At 52.5% G+C, this 16562-nt stretch overlaps 4 protein-coding genes across 4 annotated transcripts; 2 read left to right on the forward strand and 2 right to left on the reverse strand.

The window, feature by feature from the left end:
* Positions 1–684: 684 nt before the first annotated feature.
* GUITHDRAFT_120541 (hypothetical protein) lies at positions 685–1314 on the reverse strand (the record flags this gene model as incomplete). Its single annotated transcript, XM_005820200.1, has 1 exon — positions 685–1314. One exon carries the CDS (start codon positions 1312–1314, stop codon positions 685–687), a length of 630 nt encoding a protein of 209 aa, XP_005820257.1.
* Positions 1315–1549: 235 nt separating this feature from the next.
* GUITHDRAFT_120542 (hypothetical protein) lies at positions 1550–1915 on the forward strand (the record flags this gene model as incomplete). Its single annotated transcript, XM_005820201.1, has 1 exon — positions 1550–1915. The coding sequence occupies one exon, from the start codon at positions 1550–1552 to the stop codon at positions 1913–1915; it is 366 nt and encodes a 121-aa protein (XP_005820258.1).
* A 6374-nt stretch (positions 1916–8289) lies between these two features.
* GUITHDRAFT_120544 (hypothetical protein) lies at positions 8290–8592 on the reverse strand (the record flags this gene model as incomplete). The annotated part of the gene is made up of 1 exon (XM_005820202.1): positions 8290–8592. One exon carries the CDS (start codon positions 8590–8592, stop codon positions 8290–8292), a length of 303 nt encoding a protein of 100 aa, XP_005820259.1.
* A 2625-nt stretch (positions 8593–11217) lies between these two features.
* GUITHDRAFT_156105 (hypothetical protein) lies at positions 11218–11804 on the forward strand (the record flags this gene model as incomplete). The annotated part of the gene is made up of 1 exon (XM_005820203.1): positions 11218–11804. A coding segment is annotated over exon 1 (506 nt), but the record flags the coding sequence as incomplete, so codon positions are not given.
* Between the last annotated feature and the right edge of the window lie 4758 nt (positions 11805–16562).

Consider the following 16562-nt stretch of genomic DNA (forward strand, 5'->3'; position numbering starts at 1 on the left):
CGCTCGATGGGAGGCTGCAGCAAGGGGAGGGGAACGCTTCCAACGCTTCCCGTGGGCCGTTTGGGATGCTTCTTGCATGCTCTGACCCCCATTCGGATGTCTTGAGATGGGATTTCGGGGTCAGATGTGACATTTCTGCACGCTAGCCATGTTTTACTAGGTAGTCGCTGATTTTCTGATGAACGCATGCGCACCCAATTTCTGATCTCGCGATGCAGGCTCATACGTCACCAGGACGCAAGACCAGCAGAAGCTCGTGGTTTTTTGTGAATCTCATGCGAGTTTTGGATGATTCTTTTCCTATGATATCTGAGAGGCTGCGCTGCAGGTTCATATGAATTCATAGGAATTCAAGCCTAGACGGGAGACTGACGGGAGCCAGCCTGGCAAGCAGGAGAGGACGAGAGACTGACAGGAGCCTGGATGGGAGCCAGTCACTAGTAGGAGGCGAGCGGAGATTCTGTGGAGGAAAGAGGCGGGAAGCGGCTCATAGGTTATCTGCATGCTTGTATTGATTCTAAAATTGCTGCTTCAAGGGGAGATGATGCACGGCCCCCAAGCCTTAAAATCACTGTGCATCACCTTGCAGCATAGGCATAGGCAGGTCAACCTAGCTGACTACAACACTACTGACTCCCTGCCGTCGCTTGTCTTAGCTTGCCACCACAGCGTCATGGAATAAGGCTACCTAACTGCCAGCACACTGCTCCCTACAGTAGCCTGCCACCACTGCAGTGTCAGGTCCTTGAAGCCCACCCACCGGATGTGCTGCGAGAGCCAGCCGGTCCTCTTCCTGCTGTTCATCGTCACCGTCACATCCTGTGGCTCGTCGGAAGCTGCAGGCCATCTACCCTGGCGCACAAGGTGCCGCTCTAGAGCTATGTCATAGTCCTCCCCGCTGATGTAACCGAGGGAGCACTTGTCGTCTAGAGCGTCAAGGGACGTCCAGTCGTCAGGGTTGTCCTTTCTTCCCACGATGAACAGATGACGGAAGGACCTGCGGATGGACTTGATGCCGAAGGTCCTGTCACCACTCCTGCACGAGGACGACTTCACCTCCAGCGGCTCTCGGCACAGCGGCAGAGGTTCACCCCGACTCGACCCGCTGACCTGTCTCTGGGGCCCAACTATGATACACCCGTCGCTCTTGCCATGCAGCCCACCTGCCTGTGCAACGTCGATCAGAAGCTGATCGGCAGGGATGCCGATGCTCAAGGCCTTCAGTGCCAAGGGAAGTTTCCCGATCCGCATCTTCTCCTTCAAGCCCTGGACGTAGCTTGCGTTCCCCACAAGGCGAAGCAGATTCGAAGACATCAAGGCTCGCAAGATTAACTCGTCAACCTGACCTTCTCCATCTCGACACCGCGGCTCATGATCTGTGTCCAGGCACTGCAAAGCCCCTGCAGCGCCGTACTGTGAGCTGCCAACAACGTGCACATCCGATGTCATGACATCATCGGCCACTGAATCTGCACCCTCTCCCGCCGCCGGACAAGGCAGGCGAGGCTCCGAAACATCAGGCCGCTTGGCTACAACAGGCGAGTGTAGCATGGATGTCTCCGCTGCCCCCGTCATCTCCGATGTCTCCGCTGCCCCCGTCATCTCCGATTTCTCCGCTGCCCCCGTCATCTCCGATGTCTCCGCTGCCCCCGTCATCTCCGATGTCTCCGCTGCCCCCGTCATCTCCGATGTCTCCGCTGCCCCCGTCATCTCCGATGTCTCCGCTGCCCCCGTCATCTCCGATGTCTCCGCTGCCCCCGTCATCTCCGATGTCTCCGCTGCCCCCGTCATCTCCGATGTCTCCGCTGTGTCACACCTCGAAGATTCTCGAGTGGACCTTCAAGCGCAGTTCAATAAGAACTCACGTTGGATTTCTCTACTAAGAGGGAAAGCGGTGAAACAGAAGGAGATCTAACTCTCTTTTATTTCTTTCACACACACACACAAAACAAGACAAGACGATACACACAAAGACGTCTCAACAATCGTGGCACACACACGAAAGGGGAAGAGGACCACCTAGCTCTGACGAGTTTCATCCTTTTATAGCTTCGAGGAATGAGCCAGGGGTGCCGTCTCTTGGCTACAGAAAGGAGGGGTGTCCTGTTCTTGGAAGTTGACAAGCATCCCTTCTGACCTTCGAGAGGATACCATGCTCTCTCGCAGGGAAGAGAACCCCGTCCTTGCATGGCAGCAAGCTGCTTCCAACGGGTCGTACTGCACAAGACGCACCCCTTCTGTTTACCTTGTAAGTCCCCCACGGGTACACGGTTGCTGCAACAAAGGCCTCCACAGGGGTCCTTTCAGCAGCTTCACACTGGAGTAGAGTATCCTGGGTCATCCAGGAGAAGTCAGCTTCGAACACGAGTACGAGACAGCCAACTGTCCTTTCATCCTGATAGGCCTTTGTCTGACTCGGGCTCGGTTCCTATGAGCTCTGACACGCTCTTCTCTGCGCTTTCTTGGAGTGCTCAGGACTCAGAAAACTTCGCTTTCTCAGCTTGTCAAATCTGTTTTTCCTCTGACACGCTCCAGGCGCAGCACGTAAAATTCCTAATTGAGAGGCGCACGACGCTGCCGCTGCCGCTGTCCATGAGAAGAAGCAGAAGCATCTTGACGCGTGCGATGCTGTTCATATTGCTGAAGCAACTGACGGAGCGCCGGTGTACGCGAGAGATGGGCAACAGGTTCCCAAGTGTCGTCGGCGGAGGAAAATCCCTTCCAACGAACCAGATATTGCTTCGCACCATTACGTTGACGATGATTGATGATGCGAGCCACTTCGTAGAATCCAGGTACAGGTTGGGAAACCACAGGCTGCTGCAAATGATCTTTCCTGCGCACATGGGGGCGTAGGAACTTGGCATTAAAAACATCTTGATCCATGCGAGGGAAGCGCTGGCGAACATCAACTCGATAATTGTTGTTGTTGCAAACCTCGGTGATAGGGAAAGGACCAATGTATCGATCTCGAAATTTGCGAATTTCAAACTGCTGATTGAATAAACGCGCGTCGATCCAGACCAAATCACCAACTTGCCATCGAAGCGGGCGGCGAGAAGGAAGTAGACGCGTCTCTGCTCGATTGGCGATCGAGGCCAAGGTATCTCGCACAAGGTTTTCACCTGCACGTATGTTGTCGACAGTCGTGCGGGCTTGAGGAAGAACCTGATCAAGGGTCAAATCCATAACTGAGCGCGGATTCTTGCCATATTCCACTTGAAAGGCAGATAACCCTGTTTCACGACGGGGGGCATGATTGAGGGCAAACTCAATGAATGGAAGATGGACTGTCCATTCAGATGAACCCTGAGCGAGTTTAGTGCGGAGCATATCCAGAATGGTGGCATTGATCCGTTCAACGCGACCATTGGCCTGGGGATAGTACTTGGAAGAGTGGCGTACCTGAACACCTAGCGTCTGAAATACTGTATCCCAAAAATGCGAGGAGACATTTGGCCCATTATCCGAAAGGATTGCAGCAGGAAGACCACGAGTGCGATAGAAGTATTGGAGAAATAAATCCACAAGTTCCTGGGTCGTAGCAGACTTGTGAGTTGGAGCCAGCGTGACATGTTGCGAGAACGAGTCCAACATGACGAAGAGAGAATCATGACCTTGGGAGGTAGTCGGAAGTCCGCTGAGGAGATCGACGGAGATGACGTCAAATTTGTCAGCAGGAACGTCATGACTCTTGGGCAAACCGATGGGTTTCTGTTTGTAGTTCTTCGCAGCCTGGCAAATGAGGCAGGAATGCACGTAATTTTCGACATCACGCTTCATGTTATTCCAGTAGACTTTGGCAACAAGTGAGAGGTAGGTCTTGTCAGAACCAACATGTCCGGCATCATCGTGTGCAAGGCGTAGTACAGCCGCGCGGATAGCGGTAGGAACACAGATCCTCGTCCTGCCGGTAGAATCAACATAGTAGAGCAAGTCATCCGAAAATTCAAAATGACGACAACCCGGTTGGCCGAGCAATTCGCCGTCTTTGCCCAGTTGGTATAAAACCTGAAAGTCAGGACAGGTGGAGTAGTTTTGCATCAGTTGGGAGACGAACGAGGAATCCGTAAGCATCTGAACGGTATGAAGACCAACAAGAAGATCCCGAGCAATGTCTTCAGCGCGCATAGCGCGATCATGAGCCTGAGTCAGATCAGCGGGTGATTGGGGAGCGAACGATGGAGCAGGCGAGTCGCCTGAGATCCGACTGAGGGCATCAGCAACGACGTTAGTTTCGCCAGGGATGTGGTGGATCTCCATGTCGTACTGAAGGAAGGTAGACAACCAACGAGCCAGGCGGGGAGAGAGTTCAGACTGGGTGTTCAATCTGATCAAGCTGTGGTGATCGGTACATACACGAAAGCGACGACCAATCAAGTAGTAGGAAAAATGACGGAGACTTTCCTTGAGAGCAAGAAGCTCACGCTCATAGGTGGAGTAATTGCGTTCGGCGGAGGAGAGTTTCTTGCCATAAAATGCAACGGGATGTTCCTCGTTGTTTTCATCGATCTGATGAAGCGCGGCTCCAATGGCCAGGTCGCTAGCGTCTGTGTACAGGATGGTCAGCCGATCAGAACGGAAGTGAGCCAAGACTGGAGCCTGCGTAAGAGCTGTCTTGAGCGCGGCAAAAGCAGTCTCAGCAGACCGAGTCCACACGAAGCGACGTTGACTGGTTTTCAGCAGATCTGAGAGAGGTGCAGCATAGTTGGCAAAATTCTTGATGAAACGCCGATAAAAATTGGCGAGGCCTAAAAATTGGCGAAGTTGTTTCACAGATGCAGGAGGCGGAAAATCTTCGATGGCAGCAACTTTGCTAGCCTCGGGTGCAATCCCATGCGCATTCAAAGTATATCCGAGAAAACTGATCTGCGTCTGAAGAAACACACACTTGCTCCGTTTAACGAAGACCTGGTGGTGGCGGAGGCGCTCCAGTAGGAGACGCACCTGCTGTAGGTGTGAACGAGGATTACCCATGGAAAAGATTAAGAGATCATCGACGTAGACTAAGACGTTGTTCATACCTGCGAGGATGCCCTGTGAGAACTTCTGGAAGGCAGCTGTGGCCGTTTTCAGACCAAAGGGCAGAGCGCGGAATTGGTAGGATCCTTGTTCAGTAACAAACCCAGTATATTGAGAGCTGTCAGGAGTGAGAGCTAGCTGCCAGAATCCTGAGGCCATATCCAGCTTGCTGAAGTAGAGGGTATCCGTACTGGACACAGTACGCTGCGAGAGCACGCGCCCGATACGTTCCATGAGCTCGGTAGGGACGGGAGGCGGAAAACTGTCGTCGAGGAGGTGATTGTTGACTCCTCGATAATCAATACAAAAACGAAATTGAGGGACTCCTTCAGAGGAAAGACCTTTGCGAACAAAGATGACGGGACTCTGCCACATGACATCATTGTTTCGCTCGATGATGCCGCGTGCCAACAAGAAGTCGATCGTTTTAGCGAGCTCCTCCTGGAGCGTCGCCGGAAGTCGGTAGGGGCGACGACGAATTGGACGAACGTCATCAGGAACCCGAAGGACAACGTCATACTGCCCCCGCGAGACAGGTGGCTGGATTGGTAGTTCGTCCACCAGAACATCGGAAAAATCCTCGAGTAGCTCCTGCAAGGCCGGAGCTGCGAGCGGCGATGCCGACGAGGCGACCTGAGAGACCAATGAACTGGTAGAAACAGGCGAGGACACGGTCGCCATGACCCAGGGCATCATATCCTCAGGTGGAGGAGGCTGAAGCGTGTTCCAGTCCGCATGCCAGGGAAAAATCAAACACTGGGCTTGCCGCATAGCCGCGGAGCCAGGACCAGGGATGTGAAATGCGAGCGGAAGGCGTTGACGCCCCGCAGTACCATCCTGCGCTGGAATAGTAACGAGCTTGGAATGAAAGTCGATATTCATTTTCATCTTGGCAATGAACGGTTGGGACAAAATCGCCGGCAGTGACGCTGGAGAGTCCAAAATGAAGAACGTTTCTTGCGTTTCAACATTGGTGCCTGCAATGCGAAACGGCAGGAGGCAGGTTTCACGAAGCACGACCTGGGCGTCGCCATGAGCGAACTGAGCGGTAAGCGTGGCGGGAATTCGCTGTGTGGTCAATTGGAGCTGTCGCGCAACCTGACGCGAGATCACACTGATCTCAGCACCCGAGTCAAGCAAAGCCAGGATCTCGGAAGTAGCAGCTGGCACCGGAGAGGTGAGTGGTACAATGGGCAGATAGAGAAGCGATCCTGAAGACGCCCCGTGCTCCTGAGAGCCAAGGGAGTGGAGTGCAATCGGATGCAAGTGTACCTCGAGAGCGTCACCGTCCAGAGGCACTTCATCTTCCAGTTCTTCAGCAAAATGCACCTGAGGACGGCGCTTAGGCGTCTTCGAGCGAGCAGCAATCTTGTTAGCTGCAACGGACGGAGCAGCCTTGCGGTCGTCGGAAGTCTGAACAGCGCCAAGCAGAGGCGGAGAGGAGGAGTCGGACGACTGCTCACGTTCAGGACTCTGACTGCGGCGGGTACGACGACACTCGGAAGATCGATGTCCGAGTTTGCCACAGTTGTAACAACGGATGGCATTGGTCGATGTGTTTGGGGACGAGGAGTCTCCCGCACTCTTGGCGTCCGGCCGAGCAGCACGGCGCTCTTTGAAGGCCGAAGCCTTGCCAGAAGGACGACTCTTGCGATCATTAGAATTAGAGGAGCGATTGCCCACCTGCACGGAGTAGAGCTGCCGGTGGGGATCTGCTCCCGTCGAATGGTCTTTGGTTCTGGTCTGATTGTCGATCTTGAGCGCGTACTCCCTGAGCTGACGGAAGTCAACATCATCCGAACGCTGTAGAGTCACCCACTGATTCAAGAGTAGAGCAGTCATATGCGATCGGACACCATTAATGAACCGTTTGCAGACCAGTGAGGACGTCGCAAATAATTTACCATCCGGAAGGAGCTGAAGTTGCTCGATTAAGGTCAGGGTTCGGGCAGCATACGAAGCAAGAGATTCCTGACGGTCTTGATTCAAATTGTCGAGTTGGTGAATGAGATTCGACAGCAGGTGAGGAGGCAGGAATTTTTCACGAATTTCCTCTGAAAATGTATCCCACTCCATGCGGCGAAAGGTCTCTGGCGGGTACTTGGCCACGAAGTGTTGGCGCACTGGAGCATCCAGTAAATCGAGGGTATGGACAACCCAGTTGGCTCGGGGGATACCATACACAGCAAAGGAGTACTGAATGGTTTGAACCCATGTCAAGACATTGTTGGCGCTAGTTTGGCGGGCAGTATCCAACTTGGGGAGATTGCGCAACTTAGCAAGCAATTGCTGATCAGCCAGAGAGACCAGCTGAGGACCGTCACGCGAGGAGATGGGGGGCGGTCCAGGCTTGAGAGCGGCGGGCGGGACCGCCTCAGAAGAAGCAGGAGCTTCGAGAGCGTTCAACCGCTGCTGAACCTCCAGCAGCGCGGCAGACATGTTTTGGAGCGACCGATCCTCGGTCGATTCGGGACGAAGATCGTCGTCAATGCCGGCAGCAGATTGCCAGTCATGTTCCAAAGTATCCGTAGCATTCTCGTCCAGCATGCGAGCTGCGAGTCGAGTATTGTATCCGGACATCTACGCGACGTAAGCGTAGGAAGAAGCAGAAGAACAGTGGAGAAAGGGAGGGGAAGAGAGAAGACTCGATCGCTATCACCGATCACAACCTTGCTACCAATTTTATGTCACACCTCGAAGATTCTCGAGTGGACCTTCAAGCGCAGTTCAATAAGAACTCACGTTGGATTTCTCTACTAAGAGGGAAAGCGGTGAAACAGAAGGAGATCTAACTCTCTTTTATTTCTTTCACACACACACACAAAACAAGACAAGACGATACACACAAAGACGTCTCAACAATCGTGGCACACACACGAAAGGGGAAGAGGACCACCTAGCTCTGACGAGTTTCATCCTTTTATAGCTTCGAGGAATGAGCCAGGGGTGCCGTCTCTTGGCTACAGAAAGGAGGGGTGTCCTGTTCTTGGAAGTTGACAAGCATCCCTTCTGACCTTCGAGAGGATACCATGCTCTCTCGCAGGGAAGAGAACCCCGTCCTTGCATGGCAGCAAGCTGCTTCCAACGGGTCGTACTGCACAAGACGCACCCCTTCTGTTTACCTTGTAAGTCCCCCACGGGTACACGGTTGCTGCAACAAAGGCCTCCACAGGGGTCCTTTCAGCAGCTTCACACTGGAGTAGAGTATCCTGGGTCATCCAGGAGAAGTCAGCTTCGAACACGAGTACGAGACAGCCAACTGTCCTTTCATCCTGATAGGCCTTTGTCTGACTCGGGCTCGGTTCCTATGAGCTCTGACACGCTGCCCCCGTCATCTCCGATGTCTCCGCTGCCCCCGTCATCTCCGATGTCTCCGCTGCCCCCGTCATCTCCGATGTCTCCGCTGCCCCCGTCAAATCCGATGTCTCCGCTGCCCCCGTCATCTCCGATGTCTCCGCTGTCTCCGCTGATGGACAGCAAGGCGGCTGGCAACATCCGCATGATGGACTCGCAGGCCAAACCATCCCAGGGAGCAGGAATGTGTGTGTAGGAAGAAAGTGACCAAGGCATGAGGAAGGAGAGGACGAAGAGCCGGGGAAGGAGGAAGGAGAGGCATGGCAATGGAAGGAGGAGCCGGGGCAAGAGCAAGAGGAAGAAGGAGCATGGTGATGGAAGGAGGAGCCGGGGCAAGAGCAAGAGGAAGAAGGAGCATGGCGATGGAAGGAGGAGCCGGGGCAAGAGCAAGAGGAAGAAGGAGCATGGCGATGGAAGGAGGAGCCGGGGCAAGAGCAAGAGGAAGAAGGAGCATGGCGATGGAAGGAGGACAGGTGTGGGGGGGAGCAGCCGGGACAAGAGGGGGGGGGGCAGCCGGGACAAGAGGGGGGGAAGCAGCCGGGACAAGAGGAAGGAGGGGGGGGATGGGAGGAAGTTGAAGAGCAGGTTGGGAGACCCAAGGAGCAGGAACAAGACACAACAGGCGCTGATATCGCGTGATTCAAAAGCATTTTCGCTTTCCAGAGTCTTCGAGTTGGCTGGGGCAAGTTAAAATAAACTTCAAAAAAGTGAGGTTCAATATCTTCTTCAATATACACACCAATCTTTGAAAGATTGATCAATATAATTCAATATCTCCCTTAAGATTGAAAAATTGTCCACCCTACCCGTACGAAAAAAAACCTTCCGTCGAGTGTGGTGGAGGTTGAGGTGAAGGGGGGGACAAGGAGCTGGTGGGTAGGGGCATATGCGTTTGAGACTAGGAAGAGATATAGAGAATATCGATGATAGGCTAGTAAAGTCTCCCCTTTACTACTAATTTTAGTGGGGTCGCTTGGGAAAACATGCCGGAACTGCGTTCCTCTCATCCTTGATTTCAAAATCTTCTTCAATATACGCACGAATTTTGAAAGATTGATAAATATATTCAATACTTTCCTTAATTGAAAGGTTGTGCACCCTACCCGTGCGAAAAAAACCTTTGTCGAGCCAGTCGAGATGTCAACATTTAAATGGGGGTGGGTGGTGGAGGTAAAGGTGGAGCCCTGGCAAAAAAACCTTTGTCCTTGCTCACCCTACCCGAGCACCTGTGCAACGTTTGGTTGTACCACCTCAAACACCTTCGCTCTCTCACCCTCGTTGAATGCTACTAGTGTCTCACTTATAAAATCGAATCGTTCTCACCGGCATGATTCGAGTCCCCTGCCTCCCTCCTTCATTCGACTACCCCTACCCGCTATTTGCCTACATCCCCAAATCTCCACCTACCCCACCCTCTGTTCTCAACCTCCGCAATGCCGTACAACTGCCCTAATTGCCAGGCAAGGAGCAGCTGCGATGAGATGCTGTTACCTTGAGTGACATGCTTGATGATGAAGATGTTTCCTTTGCTCCCCCGCATCTGATCCTTCCATCATTCAACTCCTTTCTTGGCGGCTCCTTCACTTCCTCCTAACACTTTTTTTTGACCTTCTGACTTGTGTGTCTCCAGATCGTGGTCGATCCTAATACCAACGACAGCACAAAATGCGTAATTTGAATAGCTTCCAGTAGGCGTCACCTGACTTTGAGTGTTTTACGTTCTGCCGTGAATTGCCATGTTGTTATTCGGAAGGCGGTAAGCATCAGTCTGTGCAGCATATGCTCAGGGGACGATAGGGACTGACATGTGGTTTTGCAATTTTGTGGGTTTATCATCGGATTGAATACGAATGGGGCTGGATAGGTGGTAAGTAACAATCGTCAAATGTGCGCTCAGGGAACGATTGAATTAACATTCTACAACAGGCTACTTTTCAAGCTGGAGCCGAAGGAAAGTGCAAAATCTGCTCGAAGCTTGAAAAAGATCATTATGGATCTTCCAAGTTCTGTTATGTAAGGAACCGCTCATTCAGGGAACGATTGGCTGACATGTTTTTGAAAATTTATCGCTTGTTGCTTGGATTGACTGTCGATGATGCTGGATAGACGGTAAGTGACGCTCATGAAATATGCGCTCAGGGGATGATTGGACTGACATGTATTTTGCAAATTCCTGGTTTTTCCTTGCTTGCATGGATTACATTCGTCTTCGTAGGATGTAAGTGTCATATGATATGATGCGGTCAGGGGATGAATGGACTGACAATTTATGTCTTTTTTTGCGGTTTCACATTGTATGGGTTGTCGATTTGTCCGGTCAGCCGGTAAGCGATGATTATGAAAGATGCGGTCAGTGGATGACTGGGCTGACATTTTGTGTGTTTTGGATTTTTCATCGGATGGGATGTTGATTTGTATGGACAGTCGGTAAGTGATGATTATGAAAGCTGCGGTCAGGGGATGATTGGACTGACATGTATTTTGAAAATCTTATCGCTTTTTTGCTTGGATGGATGGAATGTTGCTGGACAGGTGGTAAGTGACGAATATTCAAGATGCACTCAGGGAATGATTGGACTGACGTTTGCTTTGCAATTCCTGGATTTTCCTTGCTTACATGGATTGAATTCGTCTTTGTAGCGCGTAAGTGTCATATCATATGATGCGGTCAACGATTGGCTGACATTTATTTTTGCACATTCCTGGTTTTTCCTGCTTGCATGGATTAAATTCGTCTTCATAGAATGTAAGTGTCATATCATATGATGCGCTCAGAGAATGATTTGACTGACATGTATTTTGCCATTCGGGTCTTTGCTGGCATGCTCTGGGTTGCGGCTGTTTTGTTCTAGTGCTGCGTTTGCTACTTCGACGATGAACCTGAAGATAAAAGGCAAAAACGCATGTGCCAGCACTGCAAGGATCGACGTTCCTGCGTGCACAACCTTGAGCAAGATCTTGTATCGTCAAGACCCAGTAGGCAGGACGCCATCGCCAAGATCGAGAAGGTCCGCGAGCACGTCAACAACGTGGGGAAGCCATTTGCCGAGAGACTGGACCTAGTCAAGTGCCACTACATCTTCGGGATACAAGAGATAGATACCTCTGCTGTCGAAGAAGTGAAGCAGCTCCTGTCGGGCGGGGAGCTCGGGAGCTGCTACAACAGCGAGGAAGGCACGCTCAACATGTCTTTGCGGACAGATAGGGTGAAACGATATGTGATACGAGATCTGAGGATGAAGAGCCTGCCTCGCTGGATCTCCAAGCTCGGCGTCGATTTTAAAGTCATCGACGTGTCCGGTAACCCCAGCCTCTCCCGCCTTCCCTTGGACGAGCTCTGCAGCATGGAGTCTAGCCTGCAGGAGGTCAAGTGTGAGAGCTGCGTCAGCCTGCAGCTGCCTCCCCCTGAGATCGCCAGTCAGGGAGGGGCAGCTGCTTTCACGTACCTGCAGAGTGTCAAGAGAGACAGCGAGGCGAACAAGCGGATCAACCTCATCCTCATAGGCAACGGAGAGGCAGGCAAGACGAGCGTGCTGAGAGCTCTGAGGTCAGACAAGGACAAGGCGGACAAGATCGAGGTAGACAGGAGGACGATCGGGATAGACCTGCACGAGTGGGAGCCTAAGGACGCTGACGGGCTGACGTTTGACGTGATGGACTTCGGGGGGCAGCAGATCTACGCCAAGACGAACCAGTACTTCATCGTGAGGCGGGCCTTGTACCTGCTGGTGTGGAGCGTGAGGGTGAAGCGAGAGAAGCAGAGCAACGAGGATGGAGGGGGAGGCATAGAGGAGCTGAAGAAGATGATCTCTACATGGCTGCGAGCTACGCAAGCGCGAGTGCCGGGAGCGAGCGTGTTACTCGTAGTAACGCACATCGATCTTGCCGGGGAGAGCGAGGTGACGGATCAGTGTGAGGAGGTGAAGGCATGTGTGGAAGAGGAGCTGAAGAAGATGGCAGAGGAGGAAGACGAGAACATCCTGCCGTTGCACGTTATCAATGATGGCGAGAGCTTCAGAGTGAACTGCTTAAAGGGAGACGGAATCAGGGAGCTACGAAACTCTGTGTGCATGGCGGCGAAGAAGCTGCTGTGGTGGAAAGAGAGCATACCTGGACCCTATCTGAGACTGAGAAAGGCGGTAGAGGAGCAGTCAAAGGGAGTGCCTTATGTGAAGGTAGCGAGGTACCGGGAGATGTTGAAGGAGGCGAGAGTCGATGAGAGAGAAGAGAAGGTAGTGACCAGCTTCTTGCACGACATGGGAGTGCTCAAGTATTTCGGTCATGGGCTGAGTGCGAATCAAAGCATGGAAGACCAAGACATGTACTCCGTGGAAGACACGGTCTTCATCGATCCCGTGTGGATGATCGACGTGTTCAAGGGGGTGATGCGACATGACTGGCAGCATCTCCTCGACTTCTTCCAGCAGGACCCGACCAAGTCCAAGAAGACGAAGAAGCTGCTCCACCTTGGCATCATAGACGAAGACGTGTTCGAGTACTTGTGGCCCCAGCAAGGCAGCAAGTTCTGGCTCGAAGAGAAGACAGAGAAGGTGTCAAGATCAGCAGAGGTAGGCTTCATCAAGAGCCATGTGGAGGTGCAGGAGGCGGTGGCTCTGCTGCGAGGCTGCGACCTCGCGCACTTCCTGGGCGCGGGGGGAGTGGTTGATACGGCTGACAAGCAGGGCCAGCGGGAGCTGCTGTGTCCCGGCATCATCCCGTCGTTTACACATCAGCACAAGCGAGCGGAGACGGACTCGCAGTCTCTGTGCGCGCATCTGGAGCGCGAGTACAACATCTTCCCCGCAGGCTTCATGGACAGGCTGATCGTGCTGTGCGCTGCTCGACACTTTGAGGTAGACTGCAGCGGTACGATGGCGGTGATGAAGGGCTGGGGCCGGACGCTGCTGGTGAGCTGGAATGGAGAAGCAGACACGCACGTGCTGATAGCTAACGCGTCGACGAAGCAGCAGATCAGGAACCTTGAAAAAGATCTGAAGAAACTGGAGACTTTCTTCCCTGGGATGAAGTGTAGGAGAAGTCAGGAGAAGAGCTCAGGCAAGGAGACAGTGCAGGTAGGGATCTTCACCTATGGACAGAAGTCAAGAGATTGTGCGGAGGACATTCGACGAGATATGATGAACAAGTACTCCGCGAAGAAACTTCCTCTAGAACTCACTTGTGAGGTTTGTGGGTGTGACCAGCCAACGACGCTTTCCATGGATGATTGCCTCGTGAACATCTTGTGTATCTCGACAGAATGTCTTGATGAGCATGAGAAAATGCCTCCAGAAAGTAACTTTTGCAAGCTATGGAACAGTTTGACAGCGAACAAAGGAGTTATCATCCCCGTCGTACTCGAGGATTACTATGTTGAGTGTATCGAGAAGCCAAACAAGTTCGATCAATGGTGGCCGCAGGGTGTACAGAAGATGGAGCGATACAAGATCTTCCATCAGTACAAGAAGGAGGACGGTTCGAAGCAAACCTTGTACGACAGCATTATCAAGAAGCTTCATCAGGGACGAGGAAGCTTCCAAGACTTGTTGGACGTTACTAGTCAGAACGAGCTTCTTGTGTGCGAAGCTTGCTTGCATGATAGGTCTGAGTCTCCACCTGCCTCACAAGGTGATCGAGCCGTGGGTACGTTTGATCTGTCCGAGATCAAGGTAGCGCTAGATCAAGAAAGCAAGGTTATGACAGACATGCAGCAAGAGCTGGAGCAAGAAGATGTCATCAAACAAAAGATCATGATCAAAGCAATCACTTGTACAAGGGGTCATCAAACAACCGTGAAGGACGTGCTGGCGTTCAATGGCTCGAGCTCTCCGTGTCCGTCTTGCTTGAAGGAGAAGAGAGTCCCGCACTTCTTCAGCCGACCCAAGTGCTTGAGCATGCTCGCTCGCAACCTGATGGCTAAGATTCACTGTGACGGATGTCAAAGCGAGGTGGACGTGCTGGACGTCACGCCGCCGCAGGTGTTCTTGAGCTACAACTGGGGGCACGACAACTCAACGCAGAAGATGGTGAGGGAGGTGAAGCGGCGGATCGAGGAGCAGACGAGCCTGCAGTGCTGGTTCGACGTGGAGGGAGGGATCAACCCCGGGGAAGATCATGTGCAGAAGATGGAGCTCGGGGTGTCTCGATGCGAGGTGGTTGTGGTCTTTATGAGCGACAAGTACGTCAAGAGCGCCAACTGCAGGAGGGAGTTTGCTCGGGCGTGTAAGACAAAGAAGTACATCATCCCTGTGCTGGTGCCGGTGCTGTATGAAGCAGGTCAAGACTCAGACAAGTTAGAGTCAGAGTCAGGCTGGAAGGGCGACAAGATGGACGAGGACTGGTGGAAGAGAATCGAGGGAGTTGAGAAGCAGCCCGGAGGAGCTGCGCATACTGTCAAGGTGGACTGGAGCTATCTGACGTCATTCCCCAAGCCCTTCAAGCTAGGAAAGGGGCAGCAACAACTCTTGGAAGATGGTTCGGCATTGACCAAGACCGTCGAGCTTCACAAAGTTGAGAGGCTACAGCAGCATCAGCACCAGGACCAGGAAGGCAAAGAGGAAGCTAGTTCGGTTGTGTCAGCCTCCGGGCTCGAGAAGCTGGTTGCTGCAGTGCAGGCAAGAGTTTACCGGGGAGGAGTCTTGTTTCACGAGGTTCCCTGCCTCATTGTGATTGACATGGAGTTGACATGCGTGGAGCAGGTGGAGCACCCGTTTCTCAGGTTGTTACACCAGCAGAGGGATATGCTTGACAGAATACTCGCTCGTATCAAGTTGCTGCAAGAAAAGAAATGATTCGTTGTCATCATGCTTGTGACACAAGAGTGTTGGTGACAAGACTTGGAAAGATTCTACAAACAATAAGTAGGAACCGAGCCATTCCTTCCTTCCTCACACGACGCTTGTCCTCTTTCCTTTCCTGTGTCCGGTCCTCCCCTCCCGTCTCATCCGATCCCCTGAAAGATGATTCGATATGAGAACACATTGAGAAAGACGCGTGACCCTTTCTCCACCTAAGTTTCTCTCGATTCGATCTTCTCTTGCTTTTCCAACTCTTGTTGTGTGAGTTACTCTGACTCTTGTGTTTCTTGGAAACACTGTCCTCGACTTAGCGACTGCGAGGAGCTCTCTAGCGACCGTGAGTAGTAGATGTTTTCAGAGCTCTCTCGACAGTGAGTAGTAGATGTTTTCAGAGCTCTCTCTCAACAGTGTGTATAGTAGATGTTTTCAGAGCTCTCTCTCGACAGTGAGTAGTAGATGTTTTCAGAGCTCTCTCTCGACAGTGTGTAGTAGATGTTTTCAGAGCTCTCTCTCGACAGTGTGTAGTAGATGTTTTCAGAGCTCTCTCTCGACAGCCTGGCAGTGTGTAGTAGATGTTTTCAGAGCTCTCTCTCGACAGCCTGGCAGTGTGTAGTAGATGTTTTCAGTGTTTTTTGTCCTCCGGGCCCCCGTCAAGGCAAGTCCGTGAGCCCGGTTCCTCAACCAGTCACGGTACAAATATCTGTTCCAGTTGACTAAAAATAGGTCAGGAAACTCAATGCCCCCTAAGCAATTTCGATAGGCAAGAGGCTCTACGTCAGAGTCTCTATTCTCATAGCAATCGCTCTAAGCTCAGACCCCAAGGGTGCTACCTCTATCATCACAGATCATCTATGAGCTCATTCGAAGGACAAAAAGGGGGGTAGGGTCATTACTTGAGTAATAAATGATGATTCTTCTTTGGTAGTTGCGCTGTTTTCCATTGGGGCGGCATTATGAGCGAAGGCATGTGGGGCAAGGCATGCTTGCAATGCCGAAGAAAGGTAACCTATGGCAACAAGCACCACCATCTGCCCACCACATGCATATCCACCACATGACATGCTGCCTTCCATTCGCTTTTTGGCGGCTACCACGCTCTGTCTCGTCCTCTCCGCCTCACCCCTCCCCATGCCCCTGCTCCTGAGTGGACTTCCCTGCAGAAGCGCAAGTGCGACGGCAACGTCCCCTGCAGTCTGTGCATCAATCGAGGTCTGCTGCTCCCATGCTCCCTGGGAGACGCTCACGGCGAGCTGACTGCATGCAGGTCAAGCTGCCGCTTGTAATCGGATGGAGCCAAAGGTGCGGGCGAGACCTGCCTCGAGCCCCTGTGTTGGGGGGGTGGGGGGAGGAGATGAAGGCTCGAGGCTGTGTTGGGGGTGGGGGGAGGTGATG

The sequence above is a fragment of the Guillardia theta genome, assembly GCF_000315625.1.
Source record: "Guillardia theta CCMP2712 unplaced genomic scaffold GUITHscaffold_186, whole genome shotgun sequence".
Taxonomy (NCBI): domain Eukaryota; class Cryptophyceae; order Pyrenomonadales; family Geminigeraceae; genus Guillardia; species Guillardia theta.